Below are 23,892 nucleotides of genomic sequence, written 5' to 3'. Positions count from 1 at the left end.
AGTTTTTACAATAGGTATATGACCGAGAAGGCGGGAGTAAATAATATTTGGAAATACATGGGACATCGGACAGGAGTAACAGTGGTTGAATAATACAGACCGAGTAGTAAAGTACTGGTAATATATACAATACATTCGTTTTCATAAAATATTCTTAATAAGAAAAAAAAAATCTAAATAATCTGGCTAATTGACTTGAATAAATGGATTTGCTCCAAGCTGTTTCTTTTATCTCAAGGAATAAACGTACTCTAAAATTAAGTCAATCACGATGTTTAACTCGATTTTCTTTTAAGGGCCCTATTACATGCCGCAGGGACCATTTTGGAGCTACGATCTAAATTGCTCTGAGGTAAAACGAGTCAATTTAAATGTTAAAAGAGATTCATTAAAAAAATGACATTTAAACGACTGACCTAAATTTTGATTTTTTAACTAACTATAGAATTGTCCTTGTGTTTCACATTAAATTGTATTGTGGACGACAAAACTAGCTCTTCACATGTTTTAAATTGGGTAATTAACTTTGGTCCTTAATTAGAACTTTTCATGTCACAATTTCATTTGGAATAATCTCAATATTCAAGGTGGGTAGGGTAGGTACCTGTTGTGCAACATAACTTGGTACATAAAGTGGGGTGAGGGCAGAGGACTGAAAATATAGCTATTGGTTCTAGGAGCAAAATAATGATAATACGTGTACTTATAAATTTTATTGTATTTACAGATGTCTATCACAATGAAAAAATGAACTGTGATCAATTCTGGCCGACGTGAGATTCGAACGTGTAGATTAGATACCTATTTGTCGTTAGTTCAGTTCAACAGCTGAACGCAAATCTTGCCGCGACTCCCGCGATCAAGTCGCTTCGTTTTACAGCGAGCTGCAAAAGTGCATACCTATCCACTTATAAATGGAATTCATTGATAGAATGGGTATGCACATCGCTCGCTGTACATCGAAGCGACTTGATCGCGTGAGTGTTATTTTCGTGAGACGTACACATAAATTTAAATGTAAGAAAGCTCTACAAAAGTTTGGACGGTTTTTAATTTTTTGTTGGATATCAGCGGTTTTTCTAAGTTTTTGAATTAGGTGCAATTTTTTGTCATTTACATTTATAGCAGATCTTCGAGTATCAGATACACGAAATAATTCAAACCTCCACTAAACTTTTAATTTCACACAACAACAAATACTGCTGTGTAAAAATACTATTATCCGCAATAAAAAAGTACCTAATGATCGTATAACATTTTTATTTATATGTATCAACATTTTGCTAATTATTATTCAACATTTCTCGTAAACGGCGACGAAGAATTTTTCCTCTCGGGTTTTTGGGTAGTTCCGGAACAAACACCACGCCGCCCCTTAGCTGCATGAACGGCGGTACCTAAAAATATTAATAACATTATTATTGATACTAAAACCACTTCAATAGTGTTTGACATTACCTAGTCGGCTCATAAGTTCTGTCACTGGCCTTTAAAATTTAAATTTGGAACTCCTAAAACAAAAACCGTTCTGCATTTGAATTACGAATCTTTATTAAATATTTGAGTAGTATAATTTTGCAATTTTCTGTTTTCTTCAACATGGAGTGGACGCTTAAAGATAGCCATACCGCAATAATTGCACTATATCGTTGTGGTCACTCGCCGACTAAAATTTTTAAGCTACTTGAAAATTTAAAATTCTCTAAGATTTGTGTATCGTACCATAGAAAGATACAGTGAGGTCTCTAGTTTAAATGACAAGTAAAGAAGCGGTCGTCCGCGTACAGCTAGGACTCCAGCGGTTGTACAAGCAATTAGGGCACGCATTGCCAGAAATCCCGCTAGGAAACAAAAAGTTATGGCCCTCCAGATGGGTTTGAGCAAAAACACGGTGAAAAGAGTGCTTAATCAAGACCTGAGACTTCGTGCTTATAAACGAAAAACTGGCCATCTTCTCAATGGTCGGCTTAAAGCTTTAAGGCTTAAAAGATCTAAAGCTTTATTGAAGAAGTACGCTAAAAATAAGCACCGTTGTATATAGGTACTGTTTTCGGACGAGAAAATTTTTGACATAGAAGAAAACTGTAATAAACAAAATGATAGAGTGTACGCTCGCAATAGTAAAAAAGCGTCTAATAGCATTCCCCGTATTCAAAGAGGTCATCACCCTTCATCTGTGATGGTTTGGCTGGGAGTTTCTTATGCGGGCGTCACTAGTATGCATTTTTGTGAGAAAGGAGTAAAAACTAGTGCCAAAGTGTACCAAGACACGGTGTTGACTAATATTGTGAAACCACTATCCCATACGATGTTTCTAAACCAGCATTGGGTTTTCCAGCAGGACTCTGTTCCAGCCCATAAGGCAAAGTCTACACAAGCCTGGCTCGCCTCCAATAAAATCGACTTTATACGGCATGAAGATTGGCCCTCCTCTAGCCCAGATCTTAATCCTTTAGACTATAAAATATGGCAGTATTTAGAGGAAAAGGTGTGCTCAAAACCTCATGCAAATCTAGACTCGCTGAAAAATCTCTTGCTACGGCAGTGGCCAATATCGACATGAAAGTGGTGCGTGAATCCATTGACGACTGGCCACGAAGACTTCAAGCCTGTGTAGATAATTATGGCGGTCATTTTGAATAAATGTTATACATTTAGATTCTCTAGTTTATAAGCTTTCAAACGCTGTACAAATTATACGGAATAAACTTAAACTTTTGATTTTATTTGATACTATGTATATGACAGAACTTATGAGCCGACTAGGTAATTACGTTGCTCAATTTTTCGTAAAGGCTTGGTAAAACGCGTAATATGTATATATAATGCCATAGCTACATTGGTGTATAATTATGCTTGCATATATAGAAAACGACATGAATCGGGAACAAAATATGCCTCGAATAAGTAGGTATTATCATCATGACTCCTCCCTTGCGTTAGTCCGTGTAGGAACTTGGAGATATTCGCTTCCAGCTGCCACATGATGAAAGCTATGGGTTCCTCTACGATGTCTTCATCTGTCTCACTTATATTTATAAACAGGTAAGTAACAGCAAACCTCTGCAGACACGTAGTCGACGAGTTCCTGCTCGGAGACGCACGCTCCCGGTTGCCTCACAACGAACGCCGTGGGCTCCTCGCCGATATCGCCCGCCGGCTTGCCCACAACGCCCGCCTCGCGGACGCCAGGATGTAGCAGCAGGATTGTCTCCAACTCCAAAGGAGCCACCTGAAAGTTGGCAATCGTTGAATACTTTTTTATTTTCAGGTAACTAATAGTGACCCATAGCTAAATACATTATAGTTAGTATAATACAACATAAATACACATTAGAAATTGTAACTTAATACAAAAAAAAAAACACTATTTAGGTGAAAGAACGGCGTGGCTCCGTTAAATCGTCTGTATTTGAGCTCCGGAACCGGGACCGGTTTGGCTTGATCGGAACGGATACGTACCTATATAAAACTACATACCTACTGTATGGGGAACTTAAAAAAGGAGTGTATAACTAGATTTACGCGTACATAGGCTACGGTAACCACTAAGTAGCAGATGCGGTCCGTACGTTTTGGCTACTGACGTTGTATTATAACATAATATATATTATTATTATTATTATTATTTATTTGATACACTAGCAGCTCTTGGAGCTGATGCGTGTATATCGAGCACTTGTATTTTATTTTGTACTCCAATATATCCCTTGAAATTTATGATACTTTTATCGAACGAGCGAGCGAAGCGAAGTTCTTTCATTGAACTTCGAACTCAACTGGCTAGGGCATAAGTAAAAGCGTAGATGAGACTGAGGTATAATTTTTCAGGATCGATCACTTGATTAAATGGAGCTAGAATGCCCAAAAGCGATTTGATGAAGTCTTGCCAACTAGCAAAACTGTCTTGTCTGGTCAACTCGTTTGCAAGATAGTAAGACATGCGTAGCCATATCGTAGCTGTATACAGGTACGAGTAAATGGACATTGTTGGTCAGTGGTGAAGGGTACGCGGGAGACTGGTATTTCAAACGTTAGAAGGTATATCACTGGTCCAAGTGGTCAGAGTTGCAAATCGGGATCTAAATGTGTGTCGAAGGACTTTTAATACAAAACGGGGGTCATTAGCAATTGTAAAAAGGCCGCCATTCTGTATTTCTACATTTTTATTCAATCGCTTCAAAAATTAAATAAATATTTATAAATCCGCTGTATAGTTCTGCTATGTTCTGCGGTAAAAAGACTAGGTTTTTGAATTTCGCGTTTATGGCGAATTACAAGTTGACAGTTCGGGGCGAACTACTAAGAACTTATTTATGAAAATTAAATATCTAATTAAATTAAAGTGGTATACCTTATTTCCATCATATGACATTATTTCCTTCAGCCTATCGACAATGTAAAAATATTTATCTTCGTCGTAGTAACCCAAGTCTCCAGTTAAGAAGAATCCTTGATCATCTAGGTACGTGGATGGTTCAATCCCAATGTAACCTTTCATAAATACAGGGCCGCGCAAACATATTTCACCTCGCTGGTTTGGGCCTAATATTGCGCGCGTTTCCGGATCTACAACCTGTAATAATAAGAAACAAACAAACAGTGGGTACCTTCTTAAGCCATTAGTTTATTCCTTGACGTTTGAATAAATTATTTATGTATAGTGTAATATAACACCAAGAAGGAAGAAAGAAAACGTGTCGAGGAAACGAGAATTAATTGCAATTGTTCCTACGGTGGGTCACCACGACTTTGATTTTCAATTGGTAGGGACCACAAGATTGTCAGAAGTCAGATTAGGAATTATGTTTGCAACGCACTCGTAAATCTCGTCGGTCTTATGTAGCATACAAGATTATATGAGGTACAAACATACATTTATAGTATCAGTCAAGACGACGTTGTATTTGAAATAAAATATAATTTGCAAACGGTGTGATCAAATTCGGTTTGTAACATGCGGTTCCTGAATACATCGTTCATAGAGAGCTTATAATATATGTGTAGATAAACAACTGTATGTGAGAGTATATAATTAGAAATTAAAATCCTCGTGTGATATTTTTATGAAACTCGCTTTTAGCTCGTATCAAAAACTCACACCCGTATACTGTACTAACGCATGCAACACGAAGTTACCTATATACCTACGCAGTTATGTTTTTACGCCGCTTTTATAGCAAATGGCAATAAAATATTCAACTAGCATTTTTAATCCGAAAGGTGAAGTCGTAAATACGAAGAAATTAATTTAGACTTAAACATAGCTTCTATTAAAGCTTAAAATGATCTTTATGTTTCTTGAACAAAAGTGATCTTCACAGTTGCATAGGGTTGTCAAAAGTATTATAAGAATAGCGAGTAAAATAATACAATATAATCACTCACTATACTGTCCGCAAACCAGACTGACGACCGTCGATCGCGCTCTCCTTCACGCTTAGGTGGTCACGGCAAGAGTGAGAGAGATAGTGATATGACCTCGGTCCTCAGTTTGGTTTGCGGGTAGTATAAACCGGTTCCAGCGGGATTATTATTTATTTATCGTATGGCTTATGGCATATCTAGATTGCATTATAAAATTAAAATTTAAAACTAGAATCCTTAAAATAATCCAGCGGAATACTAGTTGGAGATTCCCGATTGCTGCAATCCTACCCTCCAATATTTATTATTGCATTTGCAATTTTAAGTGATGTCATTTAACATTTTTATATATATTAAATTATTTTATTTTTAAACCGGGTCACTCACGTATTATTAAGTCGAATAGCTATAAAATAATTCAATATGTTTGAGTCTCACGGGAGTTTTATATTTTTATATATGTATAAGAAACCACTTAGGTACGCTCTTTTTACAATAGATAACTAATTAGCTTATCTTTATGTCTTTAAGGCACTTTACTATTAAACCGCCGGACAAGCTATATGTGCATAAATCATGAATGAAAATAAAACAAGATTTACTTACTTTCAAAGTTATTCCAGGAGATGCCATGCCAACACTTCCATCTTTGGGGCCCTTAGTACCCCAACTCTCTGACGTCAGTTCACCAGATTCGGTCATACCGTATCCTTGTAATAAATTCCTTAGCGTTGGAAACCTTAAAATTTAAACTTATCTTGAAAAATATCAAAACCTGGCAGACAACCTTTTTTGTGGACCTGTTGGCCCAATGAATAATCCAAGTTTGAGACCTCGAGCGCCGAACGCGACTGTCAAAAATCGAAAAAACCCCGAATTTCTCTTTCTGATTGAAATATTTCTTCCTGCTTCTAGCAACTAGGGCAAGTTATATATAATTTTCATATTATTTATAACGACGCCAAAGGGACCGCTGATATTACGTCGTACTAACCGGACGTCGTACTAAACGAACTGATAATTTCAATTTTTTTAAATAATTACATAATAGGGATGATGACACATGTTGAATTTAATAACAAAATCTAGTAAAATAGATAGCAAATGAGCAATTAATCACAATAATGTAGATATTAAAATAATATGTGGAAATGGTACAAAAATACAGGACGTAAGTTACAAAATTTAAGTAATTTTTCAATTTCCAAAAAGGAAAAAAGTAAGGGTACCATTCGATTCCTTACATTTTATCCAAAAAAATATTGTACGGCAACTATATACATAAACGCAATATTTTACCGACTAAAACGCAATTTTCTTATTTTGTCCATACATTGAAAATGGGCTCTCAGTGAACTTGACGTCACGTTCACTTATCGTTTTGTTAGAAGCGTTTCGCGAGTGAAGTACGACTGTCGGGGTTTGACTATCATTTCTGACTTTTGTATTGCTTTAATGCAATGGGTCCCATATAGACGTTTGATCCTGATCGATCGATACCATTAATAAAAATTTGTCATCTAGCCTATTTTGTATTTATTAGTATTTATGCGACCATCAAAGAAAAAAAAACATTTCAATGAAAATATTTATTTACGTTGTGTTTAAAACACTTTATCAGAAATGGAGACTTGCTTGTTTGGAAAAAGCCACTTTTTTACGCGTAGGTACTCAGGTACTCACTCATCACCCGCAAGGCCGAAAATTTCTGCCGTAAAATAAAAAGTCGCCATTCTTGGGATTGTAATCAAGATGACAACAAAATGACAATCGTAGGTATCGACAATCAAAAAATTAAATAAGTTTTTTGTCGAGAACTTCATTTTTGATACCAGCCTTTATTGCTGACTGTATGTACCTACCTACTTCTGTTTCAACAGGCAACTAATACTCGAGACATCGATCACATATAGAGAGATACATCGAGACAATTCTAACAAACCCAAACTCAATTAAATAGGTTGCGTTGTTTCATCACAGTTTCTATGACTACCTCCTGTGTCCATCATAGATCGGCTACCTATTAGGTTTACGTTTTTCTTACGAGGTTTAAGCTGAACCAAAGAGGATTTAATAAGATAGAGCTGCCGCTCTATCTTATTATATCCTGTCATAGTAAATTTTGAAACCACTGTAAATTCACTGCCATCTATCGACATACTTTAAAACTAAAAATGAAGATTTATAAAAATACGTTAAAATGTATTTAAATATGGATAAATGATTTTTTTATTTGCATTAATTATTTTTATATGATTTTGACCCATGTTCTTTCACTGATATGCGTTAAAATTATAAATAACAAACGAAACCGTCAACGCCCTCTATACGAGAGTAGGCCAAAACTAGTGGTGCCATCTGATAGAGAATCAAATTTTCGTGATTTTCGAGGCACGTTTTTTCCTTAGACTGTTACTGTTCCGGAGTTATATCTATCTTTGGCTGAACTGAATAATGGAAGTGGGATTTATATAACTTGCAATATTTGACCCGAACATACATATTAAAAATAATGCTACGAAGTCTAACTTTTCATCTTGCTGCGTATACTTCTTGTAACCGGACTTGACGAACGGATTTTGTGTGAAATTTCGTTGTTATATGCGGAGTCGTAATAAACGGTTGTACTTTCATAGTAGCTCGTACTAAAACCAAACATGTGCCTTTACTTACGTCTTTTTTTTTTTTTTTTTTATGAAATAGGAGGCAAACGAGCAGACGGATCACCTGATGGAAAGCGATTACCGCCGCCCATGGACACCCGCAACACCAGAGGGGTTGTAAGTGCGTTGCCGGCCTTTAAGATGGGAATACGCTCTTTTCTTGAAGGTTTGAAGGTCATATCGGTCCGGAAATACCGCAGGCGACAGTTCATTCCACAGTTTAGCTGTGCGAGGCAGGAAGTTTCTAGAGAAACGCACAGTTGAGGACTGCCAACCATCTAAGTGGTGAGGATGGTAATGTTTTCGCGTAGGGCGATGGCGAAAAGAAGCTGCAGGGATTAATCCGAACAATTCCTCGGAGCACTCCCCGTTATACACGCGATAGAAAATGCAGAGCGAGGCCACATTTCTACGCAGCGCCAAGGAGTCAAGCCGTTCCGAAGTACGCTGGCAGTCGACAATTCGAGTCGCTCTTCGCTGGATGCGGTCCAGAGGGAGAAGCTGGTATTGGGGTGCCCCTGCCCATAGATGAGAACAGTATTCCATGTGTGGGCGAACCTGCGCTTTATACAGCTGTAGGCGGTGGGCCGGCGTGAAATACTGTCTCGATCTGTTGAGCACACCGAGCTTTTTTGAGGCTAATTTGGCCTTACCCTCTAAATGGCCGCGGAACTGGACTTCACTCGAAATGTCGACGCCGAGGATTCCGATACTGGCTGCGGCAGTCAGGGGAGTGCTTTCAAAACGAGGTGATACGACAAATTCTAACTTTTTTGCGGTAAACGCGCAAACCTGTGTCTTGGCAGGGTTAAAACGGACTAAGTTTAGTCGACCCCATTCAGAGATTTCTTTTAGGGAAGTCTCAATTTCAGACACAAGTTTGTTCCGGCTCTCGATGACGTTTTCCCGAGAGATATTGGTGCGGCCGGTGTAAGAGGCATCACCCGTACTATCATCAGCATAACAATGAATTCCGCTGATTTGCAGCATGTCATTGATATGCAGAAGGAATAGCGTGGGTGATAGCACACAGCCTTGGGGGACACCAGCATTCACAGACATGGAGTCTGAGCATTCGCCGTCAACTACGACCTTTATGCTTCTGTCTGCTAGAAAGCTACTGACCCATACACATAATCTCGTAACATCGCTGTATAAACGGTTGGTTGTTATATGCGAAGTCGTACTATACATTTTGAATGAAAGGCTTTATCTCGGAAACTATTAGATCTACAGAGACAATTCTAGTCTTGTGTTGTAGAAAATTTTGTCTACTTTAAAAACGTCCAGATTTTTGACAAAGTTGCGTTCGGCGCTCGAGGTCACAAAATTGGATAATTCATTAGGTCAACATCATAAACAAGTATGCAATAAATCAGAACTAACGGATTTGACGCAAACGCTAAATGTATAAAGTTACTGTATTATGCTTAACTCTTTTATAAATGCTACGCCGATTTAATTAATCAAGAGCATGTCCGACCGGCGGCGGCGCCGCGGTGATTAGCGAAAAGCAAGTAGTGTTGAGCGAATTTTTTTCTACGCGTGCGAACGTTTCCTTTCAGAAAAAGGACTCTCCCGCACCGTAAATCATTAGCGGTCAACTATTAATATAGTACAATTCTTATATTCTGTTGAATCAACACCGACACGTATACCTAGTACATTTATTGCGTGAGAAAATAGTCTATCGCTTCTTTCGCTCGCGCCGCCGGTTAGGGATGTAGCTTTTAAATTGTTTCTGAATTAAATGTTGGTAATATTCAGATAACCAGACAAAAGGAAAACAAAGGTTCAGTAAATTACTCAGAATTAAGTACCTTCTTTTGATAGCTTGAATTGTTTTTCCATGCAGCGGAGATGAGCGACAGTAGATAATGTTTAATGAACTTAGATCATATTGATCTACTTGTTCTGCTTTAGACAGGTAACCAACGAGTGACGGTACTAACATGGTAATGTTTACCTAAAATTATACAATAATATTAATTATCAATTAGGTATCTGAATTTTTAAATACCTACAATTTAGGGGTCGCTACCGCACTTTGAAAGTTTGGACCCTCCATTCAAAATGTAGGTATTCATTTTTATATTTTTTTTCGATGTTTCGTTGCGGGACGATGAGTCAGGGTGTATTAATGTCCAATTTAACATAAAATAACATTGCAAATTATTTTAATATTTTTTATTTCTATTTATAGGAACGGAAACTATGGACGTACCTCTAAATCAATAGGTACTTAGAACCCCTAAAATAACAAAATAATAATAATAAAAAATCAGCGGCGTCATTTTATGTTGTTGCACATTAATTTAATACACCTTGATTCATAGTCCCACAACGAAAATAAAATATATATATATATATACACACATGGAGGGAAAGTACCTTAAATATTGTAGATAGAACATTTTACTGAAAGAAGACATTATTTTAATTTTAAAAACAATTTTAACTGCGTTCATAGATTTTTGAATAATTATACGTTTGAACCGGGAATCGAACCCGCTACACGAGAAAAAAATCATCCTGTAGCTTTATCATACCGATCGAAAGGGTTCATCAGAAGGATTATTTTTTGCTAAATAACATAGTGTCAGAAATAAAAGGAAGACCATGAATTTTAACATTTTTAATACAAAATTAATCAATTTATCAAATGCTCAAAATGTGGGAGACAACCTCCTGTTGAATACAAAGTTGCACTCTTTTGATTATTTCACTCCCTGTCGCTTTTTTGATCTTGCTGTGGTGGATATTCAGAATAATACGTCTAAGTTCTGTTTGTAGCTCGTTGACACTTTCATACGTGTTCTTGTAAACTAAATTTTTTACATAACCCCATAAAAAAAAATCTAACGGGGTTAGATCTGGGGATCTTGGCGGCCATTTTGTTTGTCCATTTGTCCCGATCCAGGGACGAAAGTGTTCATTGAGATAGTCCCTTGTTCTGTGACTGTTATGAGCCGGAGCCCCATCTTGCTGAAAAATAAGGTTTTGTCGTTCTGCAACCGGAAGGTTATTATTTATCTCATTTCTTAAAATCTCAAGTATTTCTAAGTACCTTTCCGTATTCAAATGCCCTTCGTAAAAATGTACTAAGAGGACCCGGTTATTTACAATCCCACACCAACAGTTGAACGAAAAACGCACTTGATTATTAGTCTCGGATACGTAAGGGATTCTCTCTGGACCAAATGCGATTATTGTGTCGGTTGTACATACCATTGTTGCTGAAGTTTGTCTCGTCTGACAAGATAATATTATTTAGAAAATACTGATCCTCTCGGATGAGCCTCTCGATTTCATTGCAGAAAATACGTCGTCTTTCATCATCACCCGGCAGTAATTTTTGCACTAGTCGCCCTTCAATGTAACTTTTGAATTTGTATTTTTTCAGTACACGGTGTATTTTGCTTTTCGAAATTCCGATTACTTCTTCACCTTCCCTCACTGAACTTTTAGGATTTGCCTCAAAGTAAATCAAAATGTCGAGTTCATCGTCAGTGTTTATCATTTGGTGACGCGGTTGTGGTACCCGATGATCGAAACGTCCCAAATTTAGCAGATTATCCACCAACCGTTTCATAATAAATCGAGATGGTGTATTTCTATCAGGATATCTTTCGCGGTGCCATTGTAAGGCTAATGTTATGTTTTTGTGATTCAAAAAGTATGCTTCCATTAAGTCAAAATTATTTTGAAACGCCATGGTTATGTGAAAAATTCACAATACAATGCAAAAATTCCACAATGAAAATCACAGAAACGAAAGAATAAAAGTTTGAAAATGGAACATATTTGAATTATTTCTTTATAATCAGCCAGCCGCATTGCGATGAACAAAATAATTTACGCGTCTTTCGGCTCAGGATACGGCTCGATTTGTTGCATACAACCAGGTACCTGCTAATTACGTATCTCTTTATCATTTTATCATGCACTTAAATTATAATAGGGAAATGATGCATATTTCTCAAGTGGGTACATTGATTAGTAATAGGTACTTATGATCATGTCAGTTGTATGTCCTTACGGCAATGTTAGCTTTTCATTAATCTGAACGAAATTCCACATCAAATGTTAAAATTCATGGTCTTCCTTTTATTTCTGACACTATGTTATTTAGCAAAAAATAACCCTTCTGATGAACCCTTTCGATCGGTATGATAAAGCTACAGCTATATTATTATTTTTTTCGTTATATATATATATATATATATATATATATACATTTTGTATGAGTGTCCAAATTTTCAAAGTGCGGCAGCGAACCCTAAAATGTATTTAAAAATTCTAAAAAATATAACTTCGACGTAATAAGGACCGCCCCGCCCTAGTCGCCATGCACTGAGTAGCTGATTGACTATCTAGAAATTCTAGGGCAATGGCCAATTCTAGGATTAGACCGATTTCACCTAAAATGCCCTCGCTAAATCTTAAAGATCTGTTCCGAGCTGGTCCGATCGCGTGAGAAACACCGAAGTTTTGCGAAGAGCCAAAGTGGGTGGGATCGAAATTTATATTATGCGACGACAACTTCGTTGGGGCGACCACGTTTCAAGGATGGCAGAGGGTTGGGTGGCTAAGCGCATCTTTTACTCGGATCTGGAGGAGGGCAAGCGAAAGCATGACGGGCAACTTCTCGGGTATAAATATGTGCTTAAGCGCCACATGAATAACTTCAACATTGACCCATTTCTTTGGGAGAAGTGGAGATCTTTTGTCATTAAACAAACTGGTGACTGAATCCCGTCGACTTATGGAACTAGATATCAGACGGGATGAGCTGAAAGCCCGATCACCAGCGGCTATTAGGTGTAATTACAGCAATGGTGTTCTTACCTGCCCGTTGCGTGCCACACGCGGGCACATGAACGTCTTCAGCAGCGGAGTTGAAGCAGAGACTACGTAGAATTAGGTCTTTTCGCACCTGTAAATACTACACTACCCTATAAATAATAGTTATAATTGTATCTTTAAGCTTATAAATATACTACCTGATATCGCTGAATACTTTTCAAAAGGTTTTCAGGTGTAACATTGTCCACGAAAACTACTCTCCTCCCTAAAGACAGGAACTTGAAAGTCATGAAGGTGTCGTAATTATGATACCATTCTCCGAATAAAAAAACAGTTTTTAGGGAATCGTCTTCGAAACTGTAAGAAAATAATTAAGTAAGTTACTTTTTACAACACACCCACCCTATCTGAATTTTTCAAATTATCCCTAAAGAAAACTGTAACTTCATTTGATTCGTAGGACTTGTTTTATTTGTTACTTAAGTAATTATTTACTTACTCTTTTGGTGAACTGTTTAAAATACAATTTAAATGTGTTAGTTGGACTCCCTTCGGCATGCCAGTCGTACCAGATGAGTACAGGATTAGAGCTGTATCTGTTTGTCCTTGTACTGTAGCTGGCTCAAAAGTGGTTACATCTGTTTGTTTTGTAAACAAAGTCTTCAAAGATATCTCGATATCGTCACGCTCGTCAAAACAAATATAATGTTCTATAAAATCCATTGTTTGCAATATATCTCCATATGTTTTCCAAAATAATCCAGAACAAATGAAATATTTAGGTCTGGTCAGATGTAGTTTGTGCTTTAAACCAGCTGAAAAAAGCAATTATTCCTTTATAAGAAACAATCGAAACAATTAATTTCCTATGATCCGATAGGGAATTGGCCTATTACATCGAGAGAAGGCTAACCCAAATTTGTAATTATCAACTTATCATATTGAATTGTTCACATTTTAACCGTGGTCCATATCGTGTTAAGGGGCCCACTGATTACCAGTCCCCCGTACGATATCGGCCTGTTAGTTGTTCGGAACTGTCCAATTTTTGTTCTAACTGACAAGCTGATATCGTACGGCGGACTGATAATCAGTAGGCCCCTTTAGTTACAAACAAATCTTACATTAACTTATAAAGTAAGAAAAATTAAACAGATGTTTGTTTTCAGTGTACTCGTAATTTAGGTAAAAACGTTATGGCATTATCTTCCGTCGCAAGTTTCGCGCGGCGCGCCACATCATTTGCTCCCTTCTTATTTCCTGGCTTTACCCCAGGTAGCAAAGTAACGTAAGCGACGTCATTATGAAGTCATTTATACGTCATAATTACGTAACGGACGTCATAATGACGTATAAATGCTACCTGGGACGCCCCCTATTAATTAAAAAAGCTCATAAGGGTCTTCTAAGATCAGTTTCGCCTGCAAGATTTCAATACAAAAATGCTTGTGCCGTAACAGTGCTGCACACCAGTAGAACCCCGTCTTTAGTCTCGATGCCATTACCTACTTGTTTTGAGGAAATAAAATAATAGTACAATTCTTTATGCATTTTTTACATATTTTAAGTCTTTCTCCTCCTAAAGACCCCTGGGGAGCTAGTTAAGTGGCGATAGGTTATAGAAAATGCCAATCAAAACTTAAAAATTTATATGTACGGAAATGATAAGCTAAGCTCGTGGTCCAATTTTGGTATCTTCTGTTTGCACGGCTATCAATATTAGCTCGAGCGTTAAATGTAACAACTTTGTCCCCTTGTAAAACAAAATACAAAATAGTGTACCTGAACCTATTGCTCAACTTTTTCCAATTTATCCAATTTTTATAACAAGTAACTTTTCATAATGTTTAATAATTTAGCATGGTGGATGGCACATTATAATTAGAAACAATAATATTGGCATCGACCTTAATAAATTAAGCCCTTACATTAAGAATACTTAAGTACTGAGTAATACTGACCTCTTCCGCTTTGCAGATCATATGGCGTATAAGCTGCCCCAGTAAAAACAACAGCCAAGGCGGTGGGAATAAACATTACTCGTTTCTCGCTGCCGATTCCAACGGTGTGACCACTCTTCACTCCCAAGTCTGTCAGAGAGACGGATAGGTCCACAGCATATTGAGTAAAATCCTTGTATGATAAAGCCTCCCCCGAAAGAGCGTTTACCTAAAGAAAAAAATAGACTAGTTGAAATCGGGAACACACCAGCCAAAAGGACAAACACAAGGTTGAAATTGGACATTTTTCAGGATTTTCCCATGAAGTTATACCCTAAACAGGAGCGAGCCTGTCACTTTTTTTGCCATACTAAATTGAACCTTATCACCGAGCCAGAAAAGTGTTCGTACCAGACTAGAAAAAACGGTCCACATGAGATAGCAAAAGTGGGTCGCGGTGTCCCACTCGCACATGTTGCCAATGTTAAAAAAATACCATTTTGGTAGTATTTATATCAATAACTACTAAAATTAAATACCTTCTTATATTTATTAAGTGCTATATTCAGAGTGCGGTTCTGATATCTTTTAGGTAATTTGTAAATAGTTATAATGTCAATATTATTAACTGATTTAACCAAGCATGTGCACAACAAAAAATACATTAATTTTAATATGGTAGACATTGTAGTAACTTTGAATATTAATTGGTATCCCCAACTTGATAAAGAAATTTTCAAAATACATGAATGGCGGCGCTCAAGATTTATTTGCGAAATAAAGTTTAAAATTGGTAAAAGATATTGTGTGAAAGGTTCTAGAAGTGAAAGTTTTGTTGATTGTGGTATATCTTTTTACAGGTAAGCCTCAACTATTAAAGTTTACGATAAAAATACAAGAAAACATTGTCAAACTCATTAGGGTGACTATGATGTCGGCACGATGTGAATCGGCCTTACAGAGTTCTTATTTCCTACGTACTTACTTAATGTAAAAATAAGTTTACCTAAATAAGTATATATTTATTTCGGCATGTTTAGTTATTTGGTTGATAGATAGATAAATGATTTATTTGTGCACGTAATGAGAGCTATATAATTGCCAAAATTTAAATCCAAAATCCACACACATTCCACAATCCATATTACAGACACATTTATACATAATATTCTATATAAGTTGAACACACATTTCCGTCAGTACACGAAGGCGGCAAATTAAAAAAAAAATGGTGCAATTAACTACGATGACGCTTAAAGAATAGCTGAAGTGTGCAAAAGAGAAGCCATTACGTATATGAACATACCATGAGTGCGAAAGAGGCAGACTACAAATGAAAAAATGTGACCATTTTTAGGGTTCCGTACCCAAAGGGTAAAAACGGGACCCTATCACTAAGACTCCGCTGTCCGTCTGTCAGTCTGTCTGTCATCAGTAACAGCTTATATAACGACTAAATTAAGTAAGGTTTTAAGAAGCGTTTTACAGAGGAGAAAAAAACTATATCCATTCTCTCTGACTTCCTATGCATGAATGAAAAAAGATCTTGGCCAAACTATACATTCCAACTTATCCTAATATCCCACATACATATGACTTATGGTCACCCTAATTAGAAAGAGATGCAACCGCCCACTTTGACTTCTCATGTGGACACACTTTTTGGCCCGTGTACTCCATCCGGTTAATTAAAATCTAAATCCGTGGATTTTCCTCAGGTTATCCTATAGATAGGTTAGGTCTATTTCATGGCAATCCTGAAAAGTTATGCGTTTCTGAGAAAAACCAAATTATGACTAACAAAAATGTGGACAAACAATACATTATGGCTTAAAACTATATGGGAAACAATAGAGACCCATTTCTAAACCAGTTCGCAATTAATGTCATACTGAGCTGCACTAAACGGATTTGGTTGGCAAATTAATTATTTGAACGACAGTAAGATCAGTGGCTAAGCGGATTATTTCATTTTGGATTACAATTTAACTGATCCGCAAAAATTTGTTAGCTAAAAAATCTTTGCTGATCAGGTGATTTTTTAAACAAAAAAATTATTGGCCATCATTTGCACAACATACATGCATAATCAATGAAGAACAAAAACTTTCTGCCCACTAACTTTGTTTTCTAGTAGCAGTTGGTTTTTGTGAAGGTCGCAGTTCTAACCTTTTTTTTAGGAGGAAAAATTGCATTTCGCATACCACCCGGGTGCGGGGGGTGACCCGAGTGGTTATGAGTCATTATATGTATTAAAAATTAATGATATCTAATATTGATGCGGTACTTGCTACTCGTACTCAAACCTGTATAATACTCATGGCCATACCAAGCTATACTTGTATTCATACAATACTCATCAAGTCCCCATCCCACACCATACCCGCACATGAGTGTCATATGTGTGGTATGAACCTATACCATATTCATATCCTTACCATACTCATAGCCATACCATACTCATACTATACACATCTTTATACCTACTCACATCGTACATCTTAGACCTTTACTTTACCTACTATTTGTTGGAACTGCAAAAGTAACTTTGTAATAGCATATATTCATATGGGACTACAAACTTACTTATGCAGTTCCTAAATCTTTAAAACGTGACTGATATTGCAATATATCAGTGACAAAAGTAAGGAACTTTGACGTGCAATAATTCGTAAACTACAAGTTCAAATTGAATGTTCTTGGGAATATATGTAAGCCAACTCAATGCCCTATATGTCACTGAAAATTCAGGGCTCTAGCTTTAGCCAGCACAAAATTACAGGACGTCGAAAATGGCCAGGATGGCCGTGCCTCTTTGTTTTGCTCGACTTGGCGGGGGCACTGCCGTGCCCCCAGATAAGATAATATTGTTGTTGTGACCAGAGGTATTTTTACTCATTAACAATTTTTTATCTGCCTATAAGTCAATGAAAGTTTTATTGTATTTGTTAATTAATAATTATAGGTATTATGCGTATTATGTGTAAAACATATTTTGCTCGGGGTCGAATTAGGTTTGTAGAAATGTAGGTGGTTACAACTTTTATCAGGTTTACTTACAGGGTGCGTAGCCAACGTGCAATCGTTAACGCTCCGTAGCGAGCGAAACGCAACTGTCACTGTCGCACTAGTATGGAAGAGTGATATAGAGATATGACTACGATACGCTACGAAGCGTTAACGATTGGCACGTTGGCTACGCGTCCAGGGACGTGCATTTATATAAAAGTAAAGATAATGTTTCGTCAAGTGACAGCCAAAACTCACTAATTACTACCCACAAGTTCAGAGCCATCGTGAACCGTACTTGTATCAAAACAAGGTTGATTTTATATATTTTTAACCGGCTTCAAGATTTCAAAGGAGGAGGTTCTCAATTCGGTTGTTTTTTTTTAAATGTTTGTTAGTCCATAACTCCGTCATTTCTGGACCGATTTTGAAAATTCTTTTTTTGATTGTAAGTATATACATACAGATTAGTCCCGTTTTTGTCAAAAAGCAGTTCTGATCGAATCGAGGAATCGAGGGAACTCCTCAAATGTTAAAGGCATACATATAGTGATTTTAGTATTTTCATCAACAAATCAAGCACTTACATTAAAAAAAGTGACATTTGATGAAGTGGAACTGCTGATGATGATCAGAACGGAACTCTTCAATGACGCATAGTTCACGTTTGGCGATTTGTCCTCTTCGTTATGTTTGTTAAGCAAGTTAGGTTTTCAAGAAACATTTTTGTCAAGCTCGAGTTCTGATGATGGGATCCATGAGGAATCGAGGGAACTCCTCAAATGTGAAAGGCACACATATAGTGATTTTTGTATTTTTATCAACAAATCCAGCATTTCCATTTTAAAATGTGACATTTGATGAAGTGGAACTGCTGATGATGATCAGAATGGAACTCTTCAATGACACATAGTTCACGTTTGGCGATTTGTTCTCTTCCTTATGGACCCAGACCCAAACTTGGACCCGGACTCGTACCCGGACCCGGGTCTGGACATGGACCCCAACTCGGACCCGGACCCGGACCGAACTCTGACCCAAATTTGGACCCGGACAGCCGGACACGGACCCGGACTCAGATCCGGACCCAGACCCGGACCCGGAAATGCTACTAGAAGAGTGGGTTAGGTGGGTGGGTGGGTTTTGTACTGCGATTCTCACAGAACAGAACTGCTATCAGAAAAGTAGGTTAGGTTAGGTTAGAGCTGTGAACCTTACAGAAACGAAATGCTATCAGAAAAGTAGGTTAGGTTAGGTTAGAACTGCGACCCTTACAAAAACGAAATGCTACTAGAAAAGTGGGTGGTTTTACCTCATTTTCTACATAATTAGGCAAAAGATGCTGTCTTTTTCATTTCATTGTCTGGAATCTAAGAATGCACCATCGACAATAAGTGAACTTTCAGCGGCATCCCCCATTGAAGTCGGTTTTTTTTCTTAAAAATTATTATTTTACAATTAGTGGGTATTGGTTGTCATCAGAAGATTTATCTTATTGAATCACAATTTGTAACAGATCTATCGCGAATACGGGTTTATTGCAGAAGTTAAAGCCACGTGATATATCTTCAGATCTTTGCGCAGATGTTGTAAGTGTTGCATATCAGACTATTGACAATAATAAAATATAGGTGTACCTACGTAAGGTGGGTGGTTTGGATTTGAAATGTTTATATACGTATTACACAAATTGTAACTCTATTGTTTTGAGATTTTGCTAGGACATCACCATCAGTCATATGCGAAAAAGACCAGGGTGACCAGTGTCGCCTGCATCGAAATGTCGGAAATAAATAGGTGAACAAAATAAATTTGCTATAGACTCGTTACAAATTTTGATTTAATATGTGTTCGAAACGCGAAAGTTTTAAATATAATACAGGATGTAAAAAAATATTTAGTGGGGATCCGTTTAAGGACATATTCGCGTATCGTGTTATGATTAAACTGGAATTTTTAAACACACGGAATTAATGTAAACAAACTACTGTCACTGTCAAAGTAACACTTGCAGGCAAGTCAGGGGTTCTCAAAGGGCTCGCAGAAAAACATAAATATAAATGTATGTAAGAAATGAACTCAAAAACAGAACTATTTACATATTGATGACACACTATTGCATATTTTTAATATCAACGATGGAATCATTATCATCCATGAACCCATCAAGATTTGAGGAGTTCCCTCAATTCCTCATGGAACTCATCATCAGAACTGGCTTTGACAAATATGTATCGTTGTACCTTACTTGCTTAGCAAACTTAACTAACAAGACAAATATGGCCAAACGTGAAATACGAGTCATAGAAGATTCCGTTCGTTTTATTCTTCATCAGCAGTTTCACTTCATCAAATGGCAATTTTTATTGCAAGTACTTGATTTGTTGAGGAAAACACAAAATTTGCTAGATGTATGCCAATAATAAGATCTGAGGAGTTCCCTCAATTCTTCATGGACTCGATCATCAGAATTGGGTTCTGACAAAAATGGAACCAACTTCAAACTATGTATATGATTTCATACAAAAAATAATAATTTTCTAAATCGGTCCACAAATGACGGAGTTGTGCGGTATAGCATATAGGTTAGTAGCATACATACTTACAAAACAAACGATCAAATTAATAACCTTTACCTTTTTTGAAGTCGGTTTAATTTAAAGCCATTCGGAGCAGTCAATCTCGAAAGTTAATAGTGAAAAATAATAAAAAACTGTAATGGATGTCATATATAAAAGAAAAAGTGAAAAATAATGTTTAGCGGCCCGTAACTTGATCGCCCGGGTGAATCTCTATAGTGATACCATCAGTGCAATAAATAAACTGCCCGACAAAAGCAGCATTTTTCATTAATGTACCAAAATGTTGTATGTTAAAATTTAGTTTCCTTTTAACAAACTCATTATTTCCGTAGTAGAATATATATTTTTTTAATACGTGGAAACTGGATAAGTGGAATCGCAAGGGACCGGCTGTTTAGTTCCGTTTATCCAGGTTTTCCATTTATCCAGTTTTCCACTTAACCAGGTTTAAATAAAACTTTTTCTCACTTACAGAGGCTCTCGCTAACAGAGGTTGTGGATGCTAGTAATGTCGCTTATAGAGGTCAAGTATATAGTCAAATAAAAGATCATGACTTAAATAATCATCTTTTATTAAATATGTATGTAGATTTTTATTTATTTATTTAATCTTTATTACACAAAAGAAAATACAATCGTACAAAAGGCGGACTTAATGCTATGAGGCATTCTCTACCAGTCAACCTTCGGGCAAATCAGAGAATTTGTAGGCGGTGCAACATAGTGATTACATATATACAAGTATAGTTAAATAATGTAAAGGCATAGATATACATACATATATCTGTGTATATAATGTTAATATAAATACATACAATATACATACATACAAATACATGATATTAGATGAAACTTTCAAAACAGAAACACTAAGAATTCATCGTTCTGCCAGCAAAGTACTCACGTAAGGATTTTTTAAATGCAAATCTATTTGGACACTGTCTAATTTTAACAGGGAGACTATTCCAAAGGCGAGCTGCCTGAATAGAGAAAGAATAGGACATGAAACCTATTCGGTGAGATGGTATGGACAAAGAAAGGTTGCCAGTAGAGCGAAGTTGACGGACACGAGAAAGACCATAGTAGTTGAAGAAAGATTTGAGATATTCGGGAGATTGGGGATCATTAATAACAGAAAAGAGGGTGCAAAGCATGCGAATATTTCGACGAACACGTATAGGAAACCAGCCGGGTTTAGAGCGGAAAGAGGAGACATGGTCGTATTTGCAAAGACAGAAAATGAAACGAATGCAGTTATTTAGTAAACGATCTAACTTGTTCAAGAGCTCTTCATTTAAGTCTGGATAACACACATCACCGTAGTCAATTATGGGTAGGATTAATGTCTGTGCTAATTTTTTTTTTTGTTTTAACAGGTAAAAAGTGTTTAAGTCTGTTAAGATGTAGAGATCCAGTGATTAGATATGTATTAACAAAAAATAGGTATGTAATCCTGACTTTAAAAAATTAATTATTATTAAAAAAACAAAAAACCCGACTGCACACTAAAAAGAGGAAAACAAGCCCCACAAGAAATATTGTTTAATCAAATAGTAAAACCAAGCTATGGAATACCGTTTAAACAATATAAAAAATGCACTATGAAATGTGTATGTAATCGATAGTTAAATAAATAAAAACTTATTCTAAATACTAACTAAATAATTATAATTTATAAATGTTAATGGTAAGTATCGCAGGCGGGGACCAAAAAGTAGTTTTTTTTTGACGCAATCAATTTTTGGCCTTTGTATGGAGTGTTGGCCGACATGGAAACCCTGCCCAATAGAAAAAAAAAATTCTCGCGTCAAAAAAACTTTTCTTTTGCTTTTTGCTAATCAGAACACGATACCGAATGTGTGCTTAAACGGATCTCCTATCCTCTGTAGTATAAAAAATCTAACATGTGATGGAATTTCTCGCAGACGTTTAGGGTCGCATTTACTTTACAGCAAAGATGATGAAAATATAGCTTTAACTCTGGTGTAAACATTTGTTAAATTATTTTAAGGAAGGAAAAATAGAAAAAAAATATCGCTTCTGGCGAGATTTTAACGCGCGGATTAAGCAGGTAATATTTTCCTCATTCACTCTTGTGTAACCAAAAAAATAAACAGATTGAGTACGTGTCTAAGTATATTTAGAGTTCCGAATTTGTAGGTTTTAGGGTTCCGTACCCAAAGGGTAAAAACGGGACCCTATTACTAAGATTCCGCTGTCTGTCTGTCCGTCTGACTGTCTGTACGTCTGTCTGTCTGTCACCAGGCTGTATCTCATGAACCGTGATAGCTAGACAGTTGAAATTTTCAAAGATGATGTATTTCTGTCTGCTATAACAACAAATACTAAAAAGTACGGAACCCTCGGTGCGCGAGTCCGACTCGCACTTGGCCGGTTTTTTTTAGGTTTGTCTGATTCTTACGAAAACTCTTTTAAACTATAACTATTATAATAATTAATAAAATGGCACCAAAACTGCATTTAGATGTACACGATAGAGCTTTAATTGATTTGACTTTCAATAAATTCAAGCACCCTATAAGTTAAAGTATTTAATTTTAAAGATCATGTTCCATATCATAATTATATGCTATGGAATCTTACATATTCCAGCGTTAGAGAAGAAGATAACATATTTTAAGTTTTCGATGTTGATGGTAAGCCCTCTGGTGGGGTTTTCATGTTTTACAATTTGTTAAGGTTTTGTATTTGTTATGAATGTTATGTTATGTTATGTTATGATAGAACCTTAGTGATCGCTTACGCTGATTGGTGTGCGCGAAATGCAGAAATAAATCAAAACTAACAAATCGTACAATCAGAATACCGAACGAATTTTTAAAAGTGAATACTAATTAAGAGACGTGTTTAAATAACAAAACTTACCAATGCTACTTCCCCATTTTTTGATGCTTCTTTTAGCCGCTCCAAGATGTATTTGCCGAAATTCAAGTGCGCCGGTACTTGAATATTTTGGTCACCGTATACGTATAAACTATTGTTAAGCATTGTAGACCATTTAATTTAAGAACACTACAACGTTGTCAAAAGTGCAATAAAGCAATGGCAGACTCATTCGTTGGACTTTATATTAGTAAAGATAACGATGTTTTCTACTAAGCCAACAATAAGATTAATGTTGTTTGTTTAGAGGTAAAAACAAATATTTAAAACCTAATTTGTTTTTGGACATTTGCCAAATTGTAATTATAATTAACTACAACAATATACCAGAATAGTGCCTATACAATATTACATGGACAAGACAAGTCGACCTTTTCATAGAATTGGATGGATTGAAGTATTTATTCTTAGAACTTATTATTGGTCCACGGTCGTCGTACCATCTTCTGTTTTCTGAATAAATACAGCCACGTATCAGATAGTATCGCTTTATTTGGCCTTTTTATTTACTCATACGGCCTTACGCCTTACGGCACCATATCGTTGCTAGCGCATACACCTCATAAAGGGAATTTTTTTATTTTATCCTTTTTGAATTTGTTGTTTTAAAGGTTCAATTTG

The 23,892-nt window shown here is 36.5% G+C and overlaps 1 protein-coding gene and 1 long non-coding RNA gene across 2 annotated transcripts in view; one reads left to right on the top strand and one right to left on the bottom strand.

Moving 5' to 3' along the window:
- LOC134751423 (uncharacterized) overlaps positions 1-23,892 on the top strand; it is a 292,528-nt gene that overhangs the window by 264,487 nt on the left and 4,149 nt on the right. The gene's annotated exons all lie outside the window — the stretch shown is intronic.
- Positions 1,256-23,428, bottom strand: LOC134750939 (luciferin 4-monooxygenase-like). Its single transcript, XM_063686197.1, has 9 exons — positions 23,254-23,428; positions 14,798-15,005; positions 13,336-13,651; positions 13,034-13,193; positions 9,851-9,996; positions 5,974-6,106; positions 4,355-4,576; positions 3,062-3,232; positions 1,256-1,397 (listed from the first exon to the last, which is right to left on the bottom strand). Exons 1-9 carry the CDS (start codon positions 23,374-23,376, stop codon positions 1,284-1,286), a joined length of 1,593 nt encoding a protein of 530 aa, XP_063542267.1. The 5' UTR covers positions 23,377-23,428; the 3' UTR covers positions 1,256-1,283.

This window comes from Cydia strobilella, chromosome 2 (genome assembly GCF_947568885.1).
Source record: "Cydia strobilella chromosome 2, ilCydStro3.1, whole genome shotgun sequence".
Classification (NCBI taxonomy): domain Eukaryota; kingdom Metazoa; phylum Arthropoda; class Insecta; order Lepidoptera; family Tortricidae; genus Cydia; species Cydia strobilella.
The sequence above is the reverse complement of the archived record's forward strand: the minus strand, read 5'-3'. Positions and strand labels throughout refer to the sequence as shown.